Source organism: Typopeltis vanoorti, chromosome 3 (genome assembly GCF_054136105.1).
Source record: "Typopeltis vanoorti isolate ZY-2024b chromosome 3, IOZ_Tvanoo_1.0, whole genome shotgun sequence".
In the NCBI taxonomy this organism is placed as follows: Eukaryota; Metazoa; Arthropoda; class Arachnida; order Uropygi; family Thelyphonidae; genus Typopeltis; species Typopeltis vanoorti.
The window spans coordinates 38,737,476-38,756,437 of record NC_143551.1 but is presented as its reverse complement, the minus strand read 5'-3'; the positions used below and the strand labels follow the sequence as shown (position 1 = coordinate 38,756,437).

At 34.7% G+C, this 18,962-nt stretch overlaps 1 protein-coding gene across 2 annotated transcripts in view; it reads left to right on the top strand.

Annotated features, from left to right (window-relative positions):
• LOC150108063 (uncharacterized) overlaps positions 1 to 18,737 on the top strand; it is a 111,668-nt gene extending 92,931 nt beyond the window's left edge. The window contains exons 6-7 of one of the 2 annotated variants that reach the window (XM_090415565.1): positions 3,424 to 3,705; positions 18,565 to 18,737. In XM_090415565.1, the coding sequence (XP_090271691.1) occupies positions 3,424 to 3,705; positions 18,565 to 18,653 (371 nt within the window). In that variant the 3' untranslated portion in view covers positions 18,654 to 18,737. Of the gene's footprint in view, positions 1 to 3,423; positions 3,706 to 17,906 lie in introns of both variants that reach the window. The other variant, XM_090415567.1, reaches the window with a different exon arrangement.
• The last annotated feature ends 225 nt before the right edge of the window (positions 18,738 to 18,962 follow it).

Below are 18,962 nucleotides of genomic sequence, written 5' to 3'. Positions count from 1 at the left end.
TCACACACACTCTCTCTCTCTCACTCTTCAATATTAACTATATTGAAAATGTGATAAATTTTGAAATATAATATTGAAAGTGTGACCATGTTGTTATCCATCTGTCATCAGTTTATTGTAAAATATAAGCATTTATAAACGATCCTTCTGCCTTCTTGGCCATCTTGTTGTATCCCATAAAGTTTCATATTGCATCCACCCAATTCTAAATTCTGACGACATCCAACTTCAAGACCTTAACCCACTATTCCAAAAGAGTATCTCTTTTATATTTTGCTGTCTTGGTTTGTGTGGTAGTACCATCTTCCTCTTTCTATTTTTGAACCTTATAAGAATTTAGATATAAACGACTTTGACTACCAACTTGATATTGGAGAACTGAAGGGACTTCATCAAGTGGCTTAGAGTATCCATTCCTTAACTAGGAAATTCAATAAGTTTCACAACTTTCATTGGCAGATTTGCATAAAAAAGTTAGTCAAACAACCAGATTAAAAATAAGTTATTTCTCTTGAATATTCCTTTAACACACATGCATATCTTCGAATTTCATTGCTGTAGTTACATCAAGAATTTCTGTATTTATTACATCCAAGTGGTCTGTTTCTGTTCTTTTATCTGTTCCCTCACTTTCCATCTGAATAACATTCCCACCGGGATGATGTACATGCCAGCAGTTAAGTCAGACCTATGTAAAGTTGAAAACCTAATAGTTCATTGTATCATGGGTGAGTTGAGGATCATTTTTTTTTTTTTTTTTTTTGTCTCATTACATTTCTGATATCTATCCTCAGGAAGGGGTGTACAGAATATTATAACAGTACTACATGAAAAGTTTACCATTACAAACTTCATAATGGCAATTTTCCTCCAAATTGATCTGATATTTATAGGACACAATAGCTCTGCTCAAACATTCCTGAATACTAATTGAAGTTCCTTCGTAATATCCTCATTTTTAGTTCTGCAGTTGAATTGTTGTGTGAATTTATGTTTTACAAACAGTTTGCCTGTTTTGCAGGATGAAAAATCAGAAATTTTGGCCAGTGGCAATTGAAAGAGAATCTCTCATAAAGCTAGCAATACACAAAGCATAAAAAGCTTCAGTGGATTTTATTCCCAAAAGGGAGTAGGTGAAGCTGTTTTAGCCCTATCCAGCTTTTTGGAGACAGAGGTGTAATCAGCCTCCACTTTTAGCCACTCAGAGATAGCTGGTCCAAATTATCAATGATATTAAGTGATATCTGGTAAAGATTACAATAGACAACTGCAACCATCTTATGGTCTCTTACACAGTATATTACGGTCTGAAACAATATAGGTTCTCATCATCATCATCAAATTCCTGACATGTACCCTCAAGGGGTGTACAGGATGTTATGATAATACTACATGAAGAACTTACATTATTACTAACTTCCTATCAACAATTTTCCTCCAAATCAATCTGTTACCTGCCAAGACTCCAACATTATCTGATCTTATATTTCTGTCTTCTAAGGCACTTGGTCTTCCTCTGGGTCTTTTTCTTGCTATCCTGACAGAGAACACTGTTTTGCTAATCTTTCTTCTCCCATTCTATTTAAGTGACCATACAACCTGAGATTAGCTCTTCTAACAATGTCAAGTTCTTTCCTAATATCCAATTTTTAATATGATATTGCCATTGATGCTATCTGTTCATGCCCCTCTTTCTCAGGACTCTCATATCTGAGGTCGCTTGTCTTTGTTCAAGTGTTTTATTTCTAACCCAGCTCTCAGATCCATAAGTTAAAATTGCTTTCAACACTGTCTTATATACAGCTAATTCAATGTTTCTGCCTGTTTCAATTACCTATATTCTGTTTTGTGTACACTTGTCTGTGGTCTGTACGACAACTTGCAGATCTCTGTTCTTATCTAGTTCCTTACTTATGCAGACATCATTAAAGATGCTTGATAGGTTCAAACTGTACGAACACGGAATCATTCTCTCTTCATAAACATTTCCATAATAATAGCCATTCCCATCATTAACAGTTTTCTAACATTGTTATCACAGTTATGTAAGATTCTCAAGATTCCTCCCATCGGAATTTAGTTACCCTGACTGTGTTAGATCTTATATCAAGTAATTTTTCAAGACTCCTGATGCCAAAGGCATTCAAGTGTAGGCTGTCCCTCTTATACAAATTCAATTTCCCATAAACTCGCTCCACACATCAAAAAGCTCTGATCCATTCCTTCTACACAGCATATGCATTGAATCATTTATCATCATAGCCCTTCTTTGTAATTCATTTTTATTACATTGAGGTAATATACTTACTATTTTCACTTTCTCACTCTTCATTCTCATCTCTTCCAGCAACCCTTTAGTGTCTTCTTTCATAATGAACTTCAGTATGAGAGAAGACATATTCAGTATGAGAGACAGCTAGTTGAGTTATTAATATCTACTGCAATTGCAATTTAATTTTTCTTTTCTGTTTTTGGATTGCTTGCATTGTATTTTTAATTTTATATGATGCATATTCCTCTGTATTTTCTGTAATCCATTTTCTGGGTATCAAAATTTATTCACTAAAAGCAAGTGGGTGAGTGTATTTGTCCAGCCCTGTACCAGAAATTGAAGATATTAGGAAGGAATTTTACATTGTTAGCCTTCAGAAATGTGTAAGCAGAGTTAATCTAAAGTGGTATAGTCACTTAAAATGGGAAGGAAAATGTTAGAAAAACAGGCGTTTGATATCATGATAGTTAAGACTGAAGAATACTTGTCTATGTGGATTGATACAGTAGTTGAATATTGACAAGCAATAGGCTAATTTGGAGGGGAAATGGATCAGATTAGTAATAATTTAAATCTAGTACTGTTATAGTATCCTATACATCCCTTTAGGAAACATCAGAAAATTGTCAATGGTATGGTTGTCCTTATTTAGTTTATGATGTTTTCTAGTAAGCAACATTAATCTAAGCTAACAGATCATTTTGAAATTTAAACATCTTAAATCCCCTTTAGGTTTGATTTCTGCCATTTAAATTCATTTTGCTGGTGTTGATAGTTCAACATTTTACTGTTTCCAATGATGAGTTTGGAAACAGTAAAATGTTGAACTATCACACTAACAAAATTAATTTAAATGACCAGAAACCAAAATTGGCTTAAAATTGCTTTGGTTCTATGAAACTTAGGCCATGACTTGTCTATAAGTAGTTATAGTGCACCATTTCATTATAGTGGCATTTCCTATAGTACATGTCTATTGTATATATTCAGTGAATTTCATAAAAAAATTTTATTGAATTCATGCAGTTTAAATTCTCCTTCCCTCTTTTTAAAAGAGCCTAATTAGCATAATACATAACATTGAAATACCAATAATTTTTTTTTTTTTAAAAAAAGAAAACTTATATTTAGTAATTGCTTTGATAATATAGCAGTTCCAAGACCAGTACCTCCACCTCAAGGAATACCACCTTTTGGTCCTAGGCCAAGATTTGGACCTACTCCTGTACCACCGGTAGGGCCTCCTACAGCTTTTCCGCCAAATATGATGGGTCCTCCAAATGTACGTGGACCACATCCCAATTTTCCATCAAACATGCGCATGCCCAATGGACCACCAAATATGTTAGGATCTCGACCTTTATTGCGTCCAAATAAAATGGGTCAGACTTCATCTTTTTCTTCAGGTCCTCCTGTTTCTTCAAACATATCAGGTAAAGTATATGTATATTTGTTTTATATTTAGAAATTCTGCAACTTTTATTAAAATTATTGGTTTTTTTTTTGTTGTTGTTTTTCTCCAAGTCAAATTGCATTGTTTGCATGAGATATGTAAAAGCATTACAAGGAAGTTATCTAGCAAGATACATAACCTTCATATCTTCTTTCATTAGTTTTTCATAATTTGTTAATATGGAAAATTAAATATTCCTAATTTTTTGATTGTAAAACTAAAATTGTTAATTTTTTTTTACAAATTTTCCGTTTTACTACTGTTTTATTTAACTGTAAAGTAAAAGAAACAAACTTTTTGCAGAAATGGAAGCAAAAAATAGAGTGCAATTATAAATTGAAAGTAAGAAAAAAGCATAAAGAGAGAGAGAAAGATGGAACAATTTTGTAACAGAACAAGAAAAGTATTTAAGCCACAACTAAAAACCTATAAAGTAATAAAATTACATGAAAAAATAAATCAAAGAAAAGGTATAAATACAAAGAATAGATTTAAAAAAATTGGTAACTTATTTTCAAAATCTCTGGACTGATGATGATAAAGAAGTAAAATGTTATACAATAAAGAATGATGTCTGCACTGTTAGCCTAGTGGCTATGTGCTTCGCAACCATATGCTTGGTGGGTTCGATTCCCATTGCCAACGTGAAGAGCTTAAGGATCTTTCTCAGACATAGCCAAGTTAGCAGGTCTCGAGCGTGGACAGCAAGGTTTTTCTCCCACAAGTAGGCAAACCGACCCCTCGAACACACGCAGTTACAGTCATAGGATATACCGGGAGACATGGGGCTAGTCACCTTATTCTTGGGACAGGTATGACTTAGAAGGGCTTAAGATAGCTCTGTAATAGTCCAGTAGACAAAATTACTTCTGCCTAATAGGTAGAAGAGAGAAGAAGGAAGAAAGAATGATCTAAAAGAAAATATGTCAGAACTAAAAAAAATACAATAAATAAGATGAAAAATAGGAAAATACCAGGAAAAGTTAATATAAACATGGAACTGTACAAAAGTGCAGGTGAAAAATTTTATGTTGTGGTTCATACAATTACTTGAGCAGCAACTGCCCCGAATCTAAATGATTCAACTGCATGGAGATCATCGGACATATCGCTAATCAGTGCCTCAAACCCTGTCAGAAATATGAAAGTTCTGAACACCGTGTTAACACCTGTCTTTCAGAACTTTTGCTGAAAGAGTGGGAGCACCAATAGATCCATTTAGAACACTGTATATATCAGAGAGGCATAAAGTAGCGTTCCTGAATTTTCCATTTGTCTAGTAAAGACAGCGCTTTTAAACAAACTACGCTTGGTAAAATCACAAGTGCATGACCAAATCAACCAGAAATTAGCCTCAAAATTCCAGAACTGCAGGAAGCACTTTACTAGTCAAATATGGATTGGAACAATATCAGTTGAAATTATCAATAATGAACCTAGTATAACAACCGAACAGATACAAGATAAAATGCATATGAAACTGTTCTACAAGGAGAAACTGCAGAAGAAACAAAAAAGGACTTAATATGCAGAAAAAATCATCAAAACGGAAAGGTGTGTTAAAAGAAAAAAGGAACTACATCTAATAGAAAAAGAAGTAGTAAAAAATATAGATGGAAAAGGTTGCCAATCATCAAATGAAGACTCTTCACGCTCAGAATAGTTTATGAACTATGAAGAACCATCTCTTGCTAATAAAGGGAAAGCAAGAGATACAATTAAAGAAAAAATAAAGTTTACTGATTCAAATTTTTCTCAGTACAATTATCATCTACATGAAAAGAAAATAACTAGCTTTCCAATTCGAGAACAATGGGCATGAAATTGAAATAATGGAAAGCAACTGTATAAAAAACTGGAAAACAGTTTAAAAGAAGCAGGCTACCAATTGCTCTTTCACAGATTGTTGGAACTTCGGAAGATTTAACAGGGCTGGAGCAGGAGTTCTTATTCTTGCTCCCCTGTCCTCCTTGGGTCATTCTTATATATATAAGAACATTAAAACCTTAGAATACTGGAAAATAGGGCCACTTTCCTTTTCTTCTAAAGCCATAGTACTCGAAACCAGTTGTACATAATATATTGCAGACATCACAGAAGCTGAAGAAAAGCAATTATATAGTAAGCCTGTTCAATTTTTTTTTGGTCCAGCTGATACCAAGAAGTTGAAAAGGAATTTCTTCAACCATCAAAGAAGCATGGAGGATTTGGGCTTCCATTCTTAGAATTCTGCTATTTAAGCAATACAGCTTAAAAAAATCCATAAAATATTGCAGACCTTCTCCTGTTTGGAGTAAATGACTATAAAGGTCCAAAAGCTGAGATTGTTCCTGAATACCACAACATTCTGTGCTTAACTCTAAGACTGCTACAACACTCTAGCATTGACATTCCTTCCATTAAAAGAAAAAAAAGCAAAATTTGGTATTAAGAAATCTTGAATCTCTTTCGTCGCAAACTTCCACAATTGGGTAGTGACAACAACACTTTGTTTCATAACTTATTGAAGTTCCACAGATACCTTAACAGGAGGAATCTTCCTTGGAGAATTGCTTGATGACTGCCTTCCAGTCAATACCATTTAATGGAGGTACTTTAACATTGGAGATCCAGTCTGTTACTGATTAGAAACAGCAGTACATGCATTCTACAGCTGGCCCTCTTGCCTTGCATATTTAAAACAGATTATGTAATGTGTTGGGCATTCCGCTACTTACAACAGAACAGGTTATTTTATTGCAGTACCACCCAGCGGCGTATTTAGGTATAGGCCCAGGCCTAGAGCGGCAAATTTTGAAGAGCGGGGGAAATTTTCGGGCTCTCATTTTTGTAATTATATTTATATTATGAATTTGCGATATAAATAGGTTATGCATGTAAATCAACATGTTCATTAAATATGGGAGGGGGGGCACTTTCTGCGGGCCTAGGGGTGGGAAATATCTAAATACGCCACTGGTACCACCACCTGTCAGCAATGGGAAGAGAATTCTGATTTTTATAATTAATGAATTAAAATACCATTTATAGAATATTAGAAAGAAACGTGGAGTTGAAAACCAGCAATATGACATTCAATGCTTTATAATATTGTATTGTGGAAATTTTATTGTTCAATCAGACGATTTTTGTATTTAGAAAGAAGCATCTAGGAGATATCAAATTTTTTTGTTAAGTGATGTAGTAGACCACCCATATTATGCAATGGGAGGGGGGGACATTTTGTCTATTTTTGCTATGAGAGGTTTTTAAATGGTTTCATCCTCTTAATTCAATGTGGTCTTATTGGGAGGGATAACTGGAGAGCAATCCCAGGCAGAGAAGGCCAACTCAAGGCATTTAACTCAGATAAGGCTACCACCTGGGTATCAGTCATCTTTGCACTTTAGTTTCATTTGGTCTTATTTGTTCATCTACATGAGATTGGTGAAAAAAGAAAAATTATGGCCTTTGGCTATATGATGATATAAATGAGCTGAGGCATTTTCTCTGTCTCTCATATTATGTCTTTTCTTTCTCCTAATATTATCACTCTCTCTTGCACTCCTATACTAACTACTTTAGGCCTATGATGAGTGCCCCTTTACTTTTTCAACTCAAAGGTCATAATCGGTCTGGGTAGTGGCCCTTCCCATAATGCTATGCATTATGGGAAGGGCCACTACCCAGATCAATATATATAAATTCTAAAAACAGCATAAACCCTTGATCAGATTGCAGTAGCTATATCAAAAGATCATCTACAGAGATGATCATTAAATATAATATGAGAATATCAAAAGTAAAGACAAAAATAATGGCTTTCAAAAGATAAAACCGAATAAGTAAAGTAGTGATAATAAAATATTAGAATAAGTAAATACTGTAATAAACACAAAAACTTATTCTGATTATAAGACCATCGGTTTAATACACATATGTACAAGAACGCCAACTAGTTTCGCTAGCATACTGTCTAGCTTTGTCAAGACTAAAAAAGGTGGGAAAAAAAAATTTTTTTTTCATTAAGTATAGTAATACTTATAATACTAATTCTCTCTTCATTAAGTATAGCGGAACTACAGTACGCTAAAAACTATGTAACGCGTATTCACAATAATGACTGAAGCATCTCGCTACATGCATACATTGTCACGCGAGCTGTCAAATTTGGTTGCCTAACCGTTGTAAACGGTTACTGTATTCTTTCGTTTTTTTGCATTTATTTTTTTATTTTTATTTTATTTTATTTTTACAGCTTTTTTAGTCTTGACAAAGCTAGACAGTATGCTAGCAAAACTAGTCGGCGTTCTTGTACATATGTGTATTAAACCGATGGTCTTATAATCAGAATAATTTTTTTTGTATTTATTACAGTATATAAAGACCTAATATGAATAGTCTAAACAAGTAAATACTTTCAAATAATGGGAATGCAATTTGTCATATGAAGATAAAAAAGGATAAAGACTACAATAAAGAGCCAAGAGGCTATTTTTTTTCGGCTACATAAATTAAGTTTAGGGGATAATAAATCCCTCATTATTTAAATAATAGATTTATATGCCGTCTTCAAGGTCACTACGAGTAATCTCATATCACCCCCACCTATATATTACATGCGCTGACAACTGTGTTTATTACGTCTAGTCTCTAAAAACCTTCAGTTTCACCATTACCAGTAAAAGAAAACTTACTGATAAAGAATTAGAAACTTATGCTAATATGAGCGATGATGAATTCATTAAATTCATCATCGCAAATGGAAGGATAAGAGGGAAGTTCTTTCTATTTCAAATATGCACAAATTTGAAATGGTTGAAGCGAAAAATCGGAATGGTAAAATTCAATTAAAACCAAATATCGTTAGGGACTATAATTTGGGTTTGTCATACATCGATCTTTCTGATCAAATGCTTTCTTACTATTTTGCCTTACGAAAGACAATTAGATGGCCAAAGAAATTGGCAATATGCATTTTTGATATATACATTCAAAATGTGCATAAATTTTGTAATATAATTCCTGGAAACGCAATGACTGCGTTAAAATTTAGAGATAAATTTATCTCAGTTTTTGTTGGAATGGATGAGCTTACAGCATCGCAGAATATCAGCAGGATTCGGGATCTTCATTATTTGGAAATTTTACCGCCTACAGAAAAAAATAATTGCCCAACAAAGCCATGCCGAGTATGTACATGAAACAAAGATTGACGTGAAACACTGTTTGCCAGGAAAAACCACCATTGTGCGTGGAAAATTGTTTTAAAGTGTGTCATTCGTAATTTGAATAAATTGGTTTTTGTTTTATTGATTTCATTTTATTATTTTTATTAGTTTTAATTTGATTTTCAAATTACGGGTTAACTCGTGCTTGGCATAGGAGGTCGGTAATCAACATACGAGTATATTCGTAGTTGACTTCTGAGGCACATATATAATATACTATATTTTAGCTGAAATTATTTCCCTTCTACCAAGCACCCAGATGTGCTCTCTACTTTATTCACAAGCGAAGGGTCCAAATTAAGGTACTTATACTAAGGGTTAACTCGTGCTTGGTATAGGAGATCGGTAATGACATACGAGTATACTCGTAGTTGGCAGTGAATGTGTTAAGTTGGCATATAAAACAGACATTTGTTATGTGACACAAAAATAATACATTCGAAAGATAGATTGTGGAATTTTTTTGGGTCATCTCCACAATACTTGTGCATTTCTGTGCCTAGTACAGTAGACATATAATACACTGATTTTTATCAATGTAATATAACAGTAATAATCATTACAATAAACCAAAATATGATACTTATGATTTTGCAAATGAAATTTATTTGCATAGAATTTGACATCCTATCATTAATATATTTGTATTTTGCATGTATTTTCCCTTGAAGAACATATTTCATTACTAAATCAGTTAAGGAATTGACAATGTAGATACGAATATAAATTAAATTACACTTTAATAAATATTTCCGATATTTCGGCAACGAAAACAGCCTCCCTTTCCTAGACACACTAGTCACCCGCCAGCCAATCCCCCACCCCCACCCACCCACACACACACAACAATATGGAGTGGTGAAAACGCTATACAATAGGGCTAAACTAATCTGTTCTAACGACATGACCCTAAACACTGAACTAAATCACATCCTCATCACTTTCTCAGGCTACCCTCCCCCCCAAAAAAAATCCAAAAAATATTGAAACCTACAAACCACAACCCCCCTTCCTCCCCATGCCACAACAAGGATTACTCTAAATCCATCACCATTCCCTACATCTGAGGCACCTCAGAAAAAATTACCAAAACCTTAAAAAAACATGACATAAAAAACATGCAGACTATGCTCTGGATACACTCCACAGAATATGGTGGAAGAAAGCTACAGTAATACACCGTAGCGAATACAAATACGAAAGAATATTTATGGAATCAGCCTCAGCCCTAAGAACCCTCCAAACCAACAAATTTGGTTGTGTGAGACTGCCCCAAATTTGGGAGGCTTACATCAGCAGACCTTCAGCCCAATGGCCAAGAACACCTGCTTAGCCCGCTAAGGGGCACCATCAGGACTTTTAGGAGAACAATAGCTTCATTCTCAGTTACTGTGTTGTGGTGCCTACGTGCACGTGCCTTTTTTTGTAAGTTGCTTTTGAAGATGGCAAGGTGACATTGGCGAAATATCGGAAATATTTATTAAAGTATAATTTAATTTATATTTGTAGCTACATTGTCAATTCCTTAAGTGATTTAGTAATGCATTACCAACGTGTAAGCCTGTCTGTGAGAATTAACATATTTCATTATGGGACAGCTTTCCTAAAAAGAAAAATGAATTAGATTTTGCAGCCAGGCCTGTTGGCTCCAAATATAATTCATTATTCTTTTTTAGGAAAGACAGCATAAGCACTCTCATATGGACTGAGGATTTGAATCCCAATGTAGAAATAGGTGTTCTTGAATGGCTTTAGATGGTAGGCCATTTTTGTTGCCCACTGTGAGATCACTGTTACCCCTATTGCTTATTAGAGAGAAGTGGCTTAAAAGTAGCATGTTTGGTTTCTAGAGCATGGTTTCTTGATTATATAATCTTGCACACCCGTGATATTTAGTGTACAATAGATTTCATGTTGTAGGTGGGATTGTTTAGTAGTCTATTCATAGTGGCTTAGTGATCGGTTAGGATTGTTCTGAGGAAATAGAGGAGACATAAATTCAGAGAAATAGTAAAACAGCACGGTGATTCTAGCATAACGCATCGTTCTAGAGGTGTTGCATGTGGCTTTCAGATAAGTTTTATTTCAATAATTTAGTAATTATTTTTGGTAGTATTTTACTTTTAGACCATAAAGTTCAGTGTGTGTGTGTGTGTGTGTGTGTGTGTGTGTGTGTGTGTGTGTGTGTGTGTGTGTGTGTGTGTGTGTGTGTGTGTTTATGAATTTTGATATTATTTGTCACCTCCAGGGAGTCCAAAGACTCATTGAGGGAGGGCATCCACTCTACAACTCTGCTTTCACCACTCGCAATTCACCAACGGACTGCACGGTATGCAGTATCATTCAGAAAGAATTTTTCATGGCACTGATACATACATGGAAAATGGCAGCCAAGGTTTCCGTTCACTGAGTTTAGAATGAGAATCTCTAACGATGTAGTGGGTTCAATGTACTCATTGCCAAGAGTGAATGGTTTTATTGTATAAAAGCAAGAGCGAGGGGGGGGGGTGGAGTTGGCAATGTCTCGTGTCAGAGTGCAAGAAAATATTGATATAAGGCATGATAATGAAGGGGTAAAGAATGTGGAGGAGTGAATGATAGCACACAAAATATGAAAGTATGAAAAAGTTGGATTAAGGTATTGTGGATGAGGAGGTGACAGTAAGGAGTGAAATAGTCCACTTACATGGAATCTTTCACAGGATAAAACGTAATCTAGAGTGACTGAGGAATCAATTTTCATGTGGTATATCTGGATGGAGAATGAAACAAATAGTGAATAAAAAAAAAAGTGTGAAAGTGAGAAACTAGGAGTAATGAGAAGGTATTGTATGGAAATTCGATGACAAAAGGTTTACTTAATGAGAAAGTGATGAAAGCATGTTTGCTAGGTGCTAAGATCAAGGATGTTAGTGAAGCTCTTAGTTTGCAGAGGGGAGACATGAAAGAATTAATTGTTTGGGCTGGCACAAATGATTTGAAAGGTGAGAAATGTGTAATGAGAGAATGTGTGAAAAGTTGATAGAAGCAAAAAAAAAATAAGAGGAAGAATGTAAAGATGGCAAGTCTACTGCCTTAGCATGACAGGACTGAATTGAGGTGGGCCATGATTGCTAATGAGTCAAGATGTAGGAGGAATGGTGTGTGTAGAGATGTATGGAGTGACTTTGTTGGCTGAAAGGACTTGTATATGTCAGATGGACTACATTTTAATAATTTTGGAGTTAATGTTTGGAGATTTGTTATACCAGAGAGAGTTGTTTATTGAGAGTTTTGAAGTGCAAAATCATAGAAACTGGGATATTGGGGGAGGGGGGGGATGCAATGAAGTGTGGGATCAGCACCATTGAGACATATGAGTGTGTATAGAAATGATTAGGGAATGCTGAATGCAGTTTCACAGATTTCAAATCCAAATGTGTTGGTAATGACATTACACAAGGATAACTAAGGTCGAAGGCAATATTAAAATGTGAAATGCATGTACAAGCATTTCAGAAATAAAGGAGAGGAGTTTTTGATGTTGATCAGCTTGACTTGCTAAAATTATAGGCATCAACGAGTCCTGGTAGTTACAGGAATAAAATGTATAGTATTGTATTTTCAGGGAGGATAGAGGGAATAGGACAGGAGGTGGTGTATTGCTGATAATAGCTAAAGAACCTCAACCAGCAAAATTAAAGTTAAAAAGGAGCTCAGGTCTGGGGAGATGGTTTATTTGAGGATATGTGTAGTCCACAAGAAGATGTGAACAGCATGCATTTACAGATTAACACATTAATACACTTCAAGCAATTATTATGGGGGGAGCCTCAGCTGTGTGGACACTGATTGGAGGGAAGAAAGGGGTGATAAGTTGGAAGTGGAATTTATACAGTTGCTAAGAGATAAATTACCTGAAACAACATGTCAATGAGTAGACCATAGGTTTGAGAGTGCTGTTTCTGGTAATAGCATCAGAAGATGTAGGGCAGCATGGCTTTGTAAAAGGTAAGTCCTACCTTAGTAATTTACTCACATTAAATTTATAATGTTGACATCAGAATTAGTTAAGGAAAATGGCTATACCATGATTCTACTGGACTTTGGAAAAACATTTCAATTTCATAGAATACTGCATGGAAAACTATTACAAAAGTTGGAGAAAATGGGAATGGATGTAAAGCTGGTAGCATGGCTGGCACACCAAAGAGTAGTGGAATGTCTCAGGGTTCTATAATAGGGCCACTTCAATTTTTATATTAACGATATAGGGAAAGATATAACAGGGGATATTCAGTTTTTTTTTTTTTCTTTTCTGATAATGCAATACTGGGGATGGCAGTAGGTGATATAGATATCCATCAAGATGATTCAAATAAGTTTTCATGGGAGAACGATAATGGTGGTCAATTTAATGCTGCAGAAGGTAAGGTTATGCACTTCAGGTTGACTATGTTACTGGGTTGCAGGGGATAATGGTGGACAGACAGAGTTTGAAGTTCAGAGGACATACTGCAGAACTTGGTAAAATAGCTCAAAGGATTTCTTGGATGTTGAAAAACACAACAAATAAGTACTTATTATTATTATGGGCTACTCCATGGAGTCCTTAGACTCATCAAGGGGATATTCAGGCCCAAAACATTATGCCAAGCACTATCCAACATTTGTACAGTAACTATCATACTTTGCTTTGAACTCATTCACAGTAATGGCACCCGCAACAGACTGTTGTAACCTATTCCACTCATTCACCACTCTCCAAGCTAAAAAGAAATGTGTATCCCCTCTAACTTTAAATCCTATCCACTAATGCCCCAAAATCCTTACCATCAATTTCCTGGAGTACATTTCCATCAATGTGATACATAGCTTGTAACCTTCATCATCATCAAATTCATGACATGTACAGGATATGATAGTACTACATGAAAAATTTACATCATTATTAACTTCCTATCTACGATTTTCTTCCAAATCAGTCTGTTACTTGTCAAAACTCCAATATTATCATTATCAGATCTTATGTTTCTATCGTCTAAGGCATATTGTACCGTATCAATCCACCTATATCTTGGTCTTCCTCAGGGTCGTTTTCCTGCCAACCCAGCAAAGAACACTTGATTTTCTAACCTTTCCTCGCCCATTCTGTTTAAGTACCACCTGAGATTAGCTCTACTAATGCATTCCTGGATGCCGACAATGTCAAGTTCTTTCCTAATATCCTCGTTTTTAATATGATATTGTCATTAATGCCATCTGTTCACGCCTCTAATCTTTCTCAGGACTCTCATATCTGCGGTCTCTAGTCTTTGGTCAAGTGTTTTGCTTCTGCCTCAGCTCTCAGATCCATAAGTTAAAACTGGTTTGAACACTGTCTTGTATACAGCTAATTTAGTGTTCTGACTAATTTCTCTCTTATTCCATATGAATTTATTCAATCGACTTCCTACCATACCAGCTTTGTTGATTCTGTTGTCTATTTCCATATTTAATTTACCATCTTCACTAAAAATTGTGCCTAAGTAGCTGAAATGTTTTACTTGTTCAACAGGTTCCCCGTTCACAACACAGTTGACATTTTCAATGATTCTGCCTATTTTCATTGTTTTTGTCTTTTTATTGCTGACCTTCATACCATGTCTATTACAACAGCTATTCAATTTAGTCAGGGACTCATGCAAACTTGTAGCAAATTTAATTAGAAGTATAACATCGTCCGCATAAAGCAAAGAGCTGACATTAACATTGCCAATTCTGATATCATGTTTAATACCACTTTCCTTCATAATGTGATGCATATAGATAATGAATAACAGAGGGGATAATGTACATCCTTGTCTCACTCCAGATTTAACATTAAACCATCTCCCTGTAGTTCCTTCAATTCTAACTGCTGACTTACAACTCAAATAAAGACTAGGTATTGCTTAATATAATGCCCCATTGAATATAACTGTAGCGTATTGAATAGCTTCTCTCTCGGCACTTTTCATATGCCTTTTCCAAATCAACAAAACTTAAATACAGATCTTTGTTATATTCCCATGATTTCTCCACTATTTGTTGTAAAGTGAAGATCTGATCCTGACAGCCTCTATTTGACATGAATCCAGCTTGTTCTTCACCAAGCTTTTCTTCCACAATTCTTCTCAACTGTTTCTCAAGTATACTTGCATATATTTTACCAGGAACACTCAGTAGGGATATACCTCTGTAATTCTCACATTCAATTTTATTTCTCTTTTTATATATGGGTACTATGAGAGCTTTACTCCAATCATTGGGAATTCGTCCCTCTGTCCAGGCATTCTGAACTATGCAGTGCAGCCACTGTAAGACTTTTATACCACCATACTTCATCATTTCTGGTTGTATATCATCTACTCCTGCTGCATTTCCACATTTCAAGCCTTTGGCTTTTTCTACTTCAAGTATGGATATGGATTCCTGACTGCATACCTGGTCAGTGTTTTTTTATCACTGTGCTGTCATCACTGCTTGTTTCATTTAGCAAATTTTCAAAGTAATTACTTCATTTCAAGGATATCTTTTTCTCCGGTTTTCATGTCACCTTTATCATTTCTAACTCCTTTTACAGTACTCTTTCCTCCATTCCTAAGCTTCTTCAACAACCTCCAGAATATTTTGCCACCTTCTTGATATTTATTTTCTATGTTCTTGCCAAAGTCCTCCCATGACTTTTGTTTAGCTAGTTTTACACAGTGTTTAGCTTTCTTACATTTGTCTTTGTATTCTCTAAGAGCACAAGCTGACTTATTTGCCAGGAACTTTTGATATTGTTTCTTCTTTTCCTTCACTGCCTCTTTAACTTCCTGTGTCCACAATGGAGTTCTGATTTTTCTATCTTGCAGACAACCTCACTACATGCCTCTCTGGCTGAATCAATCAATGTTTTCTTCAAGGTTTGGTTCCTGTTCTCAAACTCTTTCATTTTTTCTTCAATAATCTTTGTGTATTTTAGTCTACAGTTAACATCTGAGAGCCGCTCAACTTTTATTCGCTTTAAAACTTTCTTACATGTTATTCTTTTCAATATGAAATTTAATTTTATCCTGCTCAAGACTAAATAGTGATCGCTTCCAATTTCAAATCCTCTGTACACTCTGGTGTCCTGCACCAGGGAGAAAACATCACTATCAACAATAACATAGGCAATGAGACTTTTCTTATTCCTTGCCTCTTCTCTCCATGTGAATTTGTGCACATTTTTATGTTGGAACATGGTGTTAGTAATAACATGCCCATGACCTGAGCAGAAATCCAACAGGTATTTGCAATTATTATTGGCTTTGATCTTTTCTCCAAATTTTCCCAAAATATTTTTGTATGTCTGACAATCATTTTCTACTCTGCTATTTAGATCCCCAACAAGGACAAACTTTTCGTTTTTCATTGTGTCAGTTGCTTTTTCTAAAGCATCAAAAAATTGCTCTACTATCTTAGTAGAACCTTCTGTGGGACCATAGGCACAAATAAGTCTCATTGTCCAATTCCCCATTCACCATTAGCTTGTAATCTTTTTATCCCAAAATGCATAACCTTACACTTTGCCACATTAAATTGACATATATTCTCCTTTACCCAGTCTGTCAGTCTATGTAAATCATCCTGCTAAATTTTATCATCCATATTAACTATTTACTCTACTCAATTTTACATAATCTGCAAACAACTGAATAGTTCCTCTCAGATCCTTTCCTATATTTTTAACGTACCAATTATATATTAGGAGGTTATTATCCCTCTTTATAAGCCTATGATTCAGCTGTTCACAGATTTAGGTTTCTAGAAACACTATACAGATATCTCCTTTTGTATTAGGCTTATTGGTTTGTTGTAGCCAATTAATGTCACCTTTTTTTTTTTTTTTGCTTATGATAGGACATAATGCCTTTCTGCATTGTGAACTATATCTGTAAATTGTGTGTGACATATTTCTAAATTGGGGATCAGGAGTGATGGAGAAGTCTGCGAAATTCTCCCTATGAGAATAGGTTGAAGGCATGTGGGTTACGAAGCAAAGTTTAGTTCGTAGGCAGAAAAGAGGAGATACGATTGAATTATAAGTTATTAAGGGGGTTCTATAAGATTGATACAAAGAAAGTTTTTTAATGCATGCCGAATAGAGATCTAAGAGTCAACTGTGGAAGTTGTGCAAAAGTGTGCTTAGTAAGGGTGTGTGGACTAGATTGTTTGCTAAGAGGAGTGGTTAGTGAGTAGAATGGATTGCCAGAAAGTTGAGTGCCCTTACAGTGAATGATTTAAGGAGAGATGTGATTATAAAGGTTAGTGTGGTTTTTTTTGGGGTGTATGAAGGTTAGTGTAGGTCTGCTGCAAATGGAGATACCCGTATAACAATATACAAATATCTCCTTTTGTATTAGGCTTATCGGTTTATTGTAGCCAATTAATGTCACCTCTTTTTTTTTGCTTATGATAGGACACAATGCCTTTCTGCATAGTGAACAACTATATCTGTAAATTGCGTGTGATGTTTTGGTCAGTTAGCATGTTTTGCAGGATGAAAACTACCTGCCATAGGCTGACTAATTCACCTTCAGTTGAAAAGCCATGATAGTTTCTTCGCATGGGATATACAGGTTTTTCAACCAGAGGGCATCATTGATACCGAATGATACTAGATTAAAATAGGTATATCATGAAATGAAATACTGTAATTTTATAATACAGTCTTAGCGAGATATGCTTGCCTGTTTTCAAGTAATTTGATTATGTTAAAATATTCAGGGTTTTTTATTTATTTTTTACTTTTTTGTTTTTTTTATACCAAAAGTATTGAGACTGTATTAGTAATCACATTCAATTTAATTGTATTTTCTCCTTAGTATGACTAATTCCTCTGGAGAAGGATAATGCCAAATGATTTTTTTATATTTTTGTTATTTTTTTCCTAACTGATCACATTCAGTTTTTCAGAATTTCTTCACTGGTGGTTTTCTTTCAGGATGACAGTGCTCTCTTTAAAACTGTTGGCATCATTCAGCAATGGCTCAAAGGGTATGAGGAGTCATGAAGAAGTCATCTCATTCTCATCGGAATTTGTGGGAGCTCTTGAAGAGAAGGCTACGTGCCTATTATCTGCCACCACCATCACCACAGCCATCATTTCAAGCTGTCAAAGATTTGACAACCTATATGGAGGAAGAATGGGTCCGTATTCATTCAGAAGAGTTCCTACTCCTTGTTGAGTTTATTGGATGAAGGATGAATGTTCTATTATGGCCTCCCTACAACATACATAATATTTCCATTATTTTGCATATTCTTGACTGTGCTACCATCTTTTTTCTTACTCTTCCTTTTTAAGAACTAGATATTTTGAATCAAAACCACTCTTTTCAAAAATAATTTGCCAGTCTTATATTAGTTAAAATGGTGCAGATTGGCATCATTTTTCTCAGTATTAGTTCTTTCAATTTATTGATATTAAGTCTAGTAAGAACATCCTTTTTTCCAATTTAGAAAAATTGCTCTTTTGGAAAATGTGTTTATATCAGTAGCTATTTTTCCTCCCTATCTCCTAGTTATGTTTAATATTAATATTTCAAATATAATAGTTTTTGGTATCATATGACTTTGAAAATATTATTAACCTATTCCAGGCATGCAGCCACTTATGCACCCCATGGGACTTGCAAGCCAACTATCTAGACTCACAGAACTGTCACTAAATTCATTAAATGATATGTAATAGGATATTTTGAAGTGTATGTAATATGTACATTTTTCTTGTACAATAATTCTATTTAATTAAATAAAATTCTCTTTCTAGATAGTTAGCATAATTACTTTGCTATATGTGGTGGTTTAAATGTTGTCCAACATCATTAATAAAAATAAATACTTAAATTTTCACACCTATAACAGAGCTCAAATATCATTTAAATATGAATGCAGAGAATTCCTAAATTTCACTAAGTTCTAAATAAACAAGTACCAGTCTTTGGGATTCTTTAATTAAATTGAATAAACTGCATGAGAATATGCAAGGAACATAGAA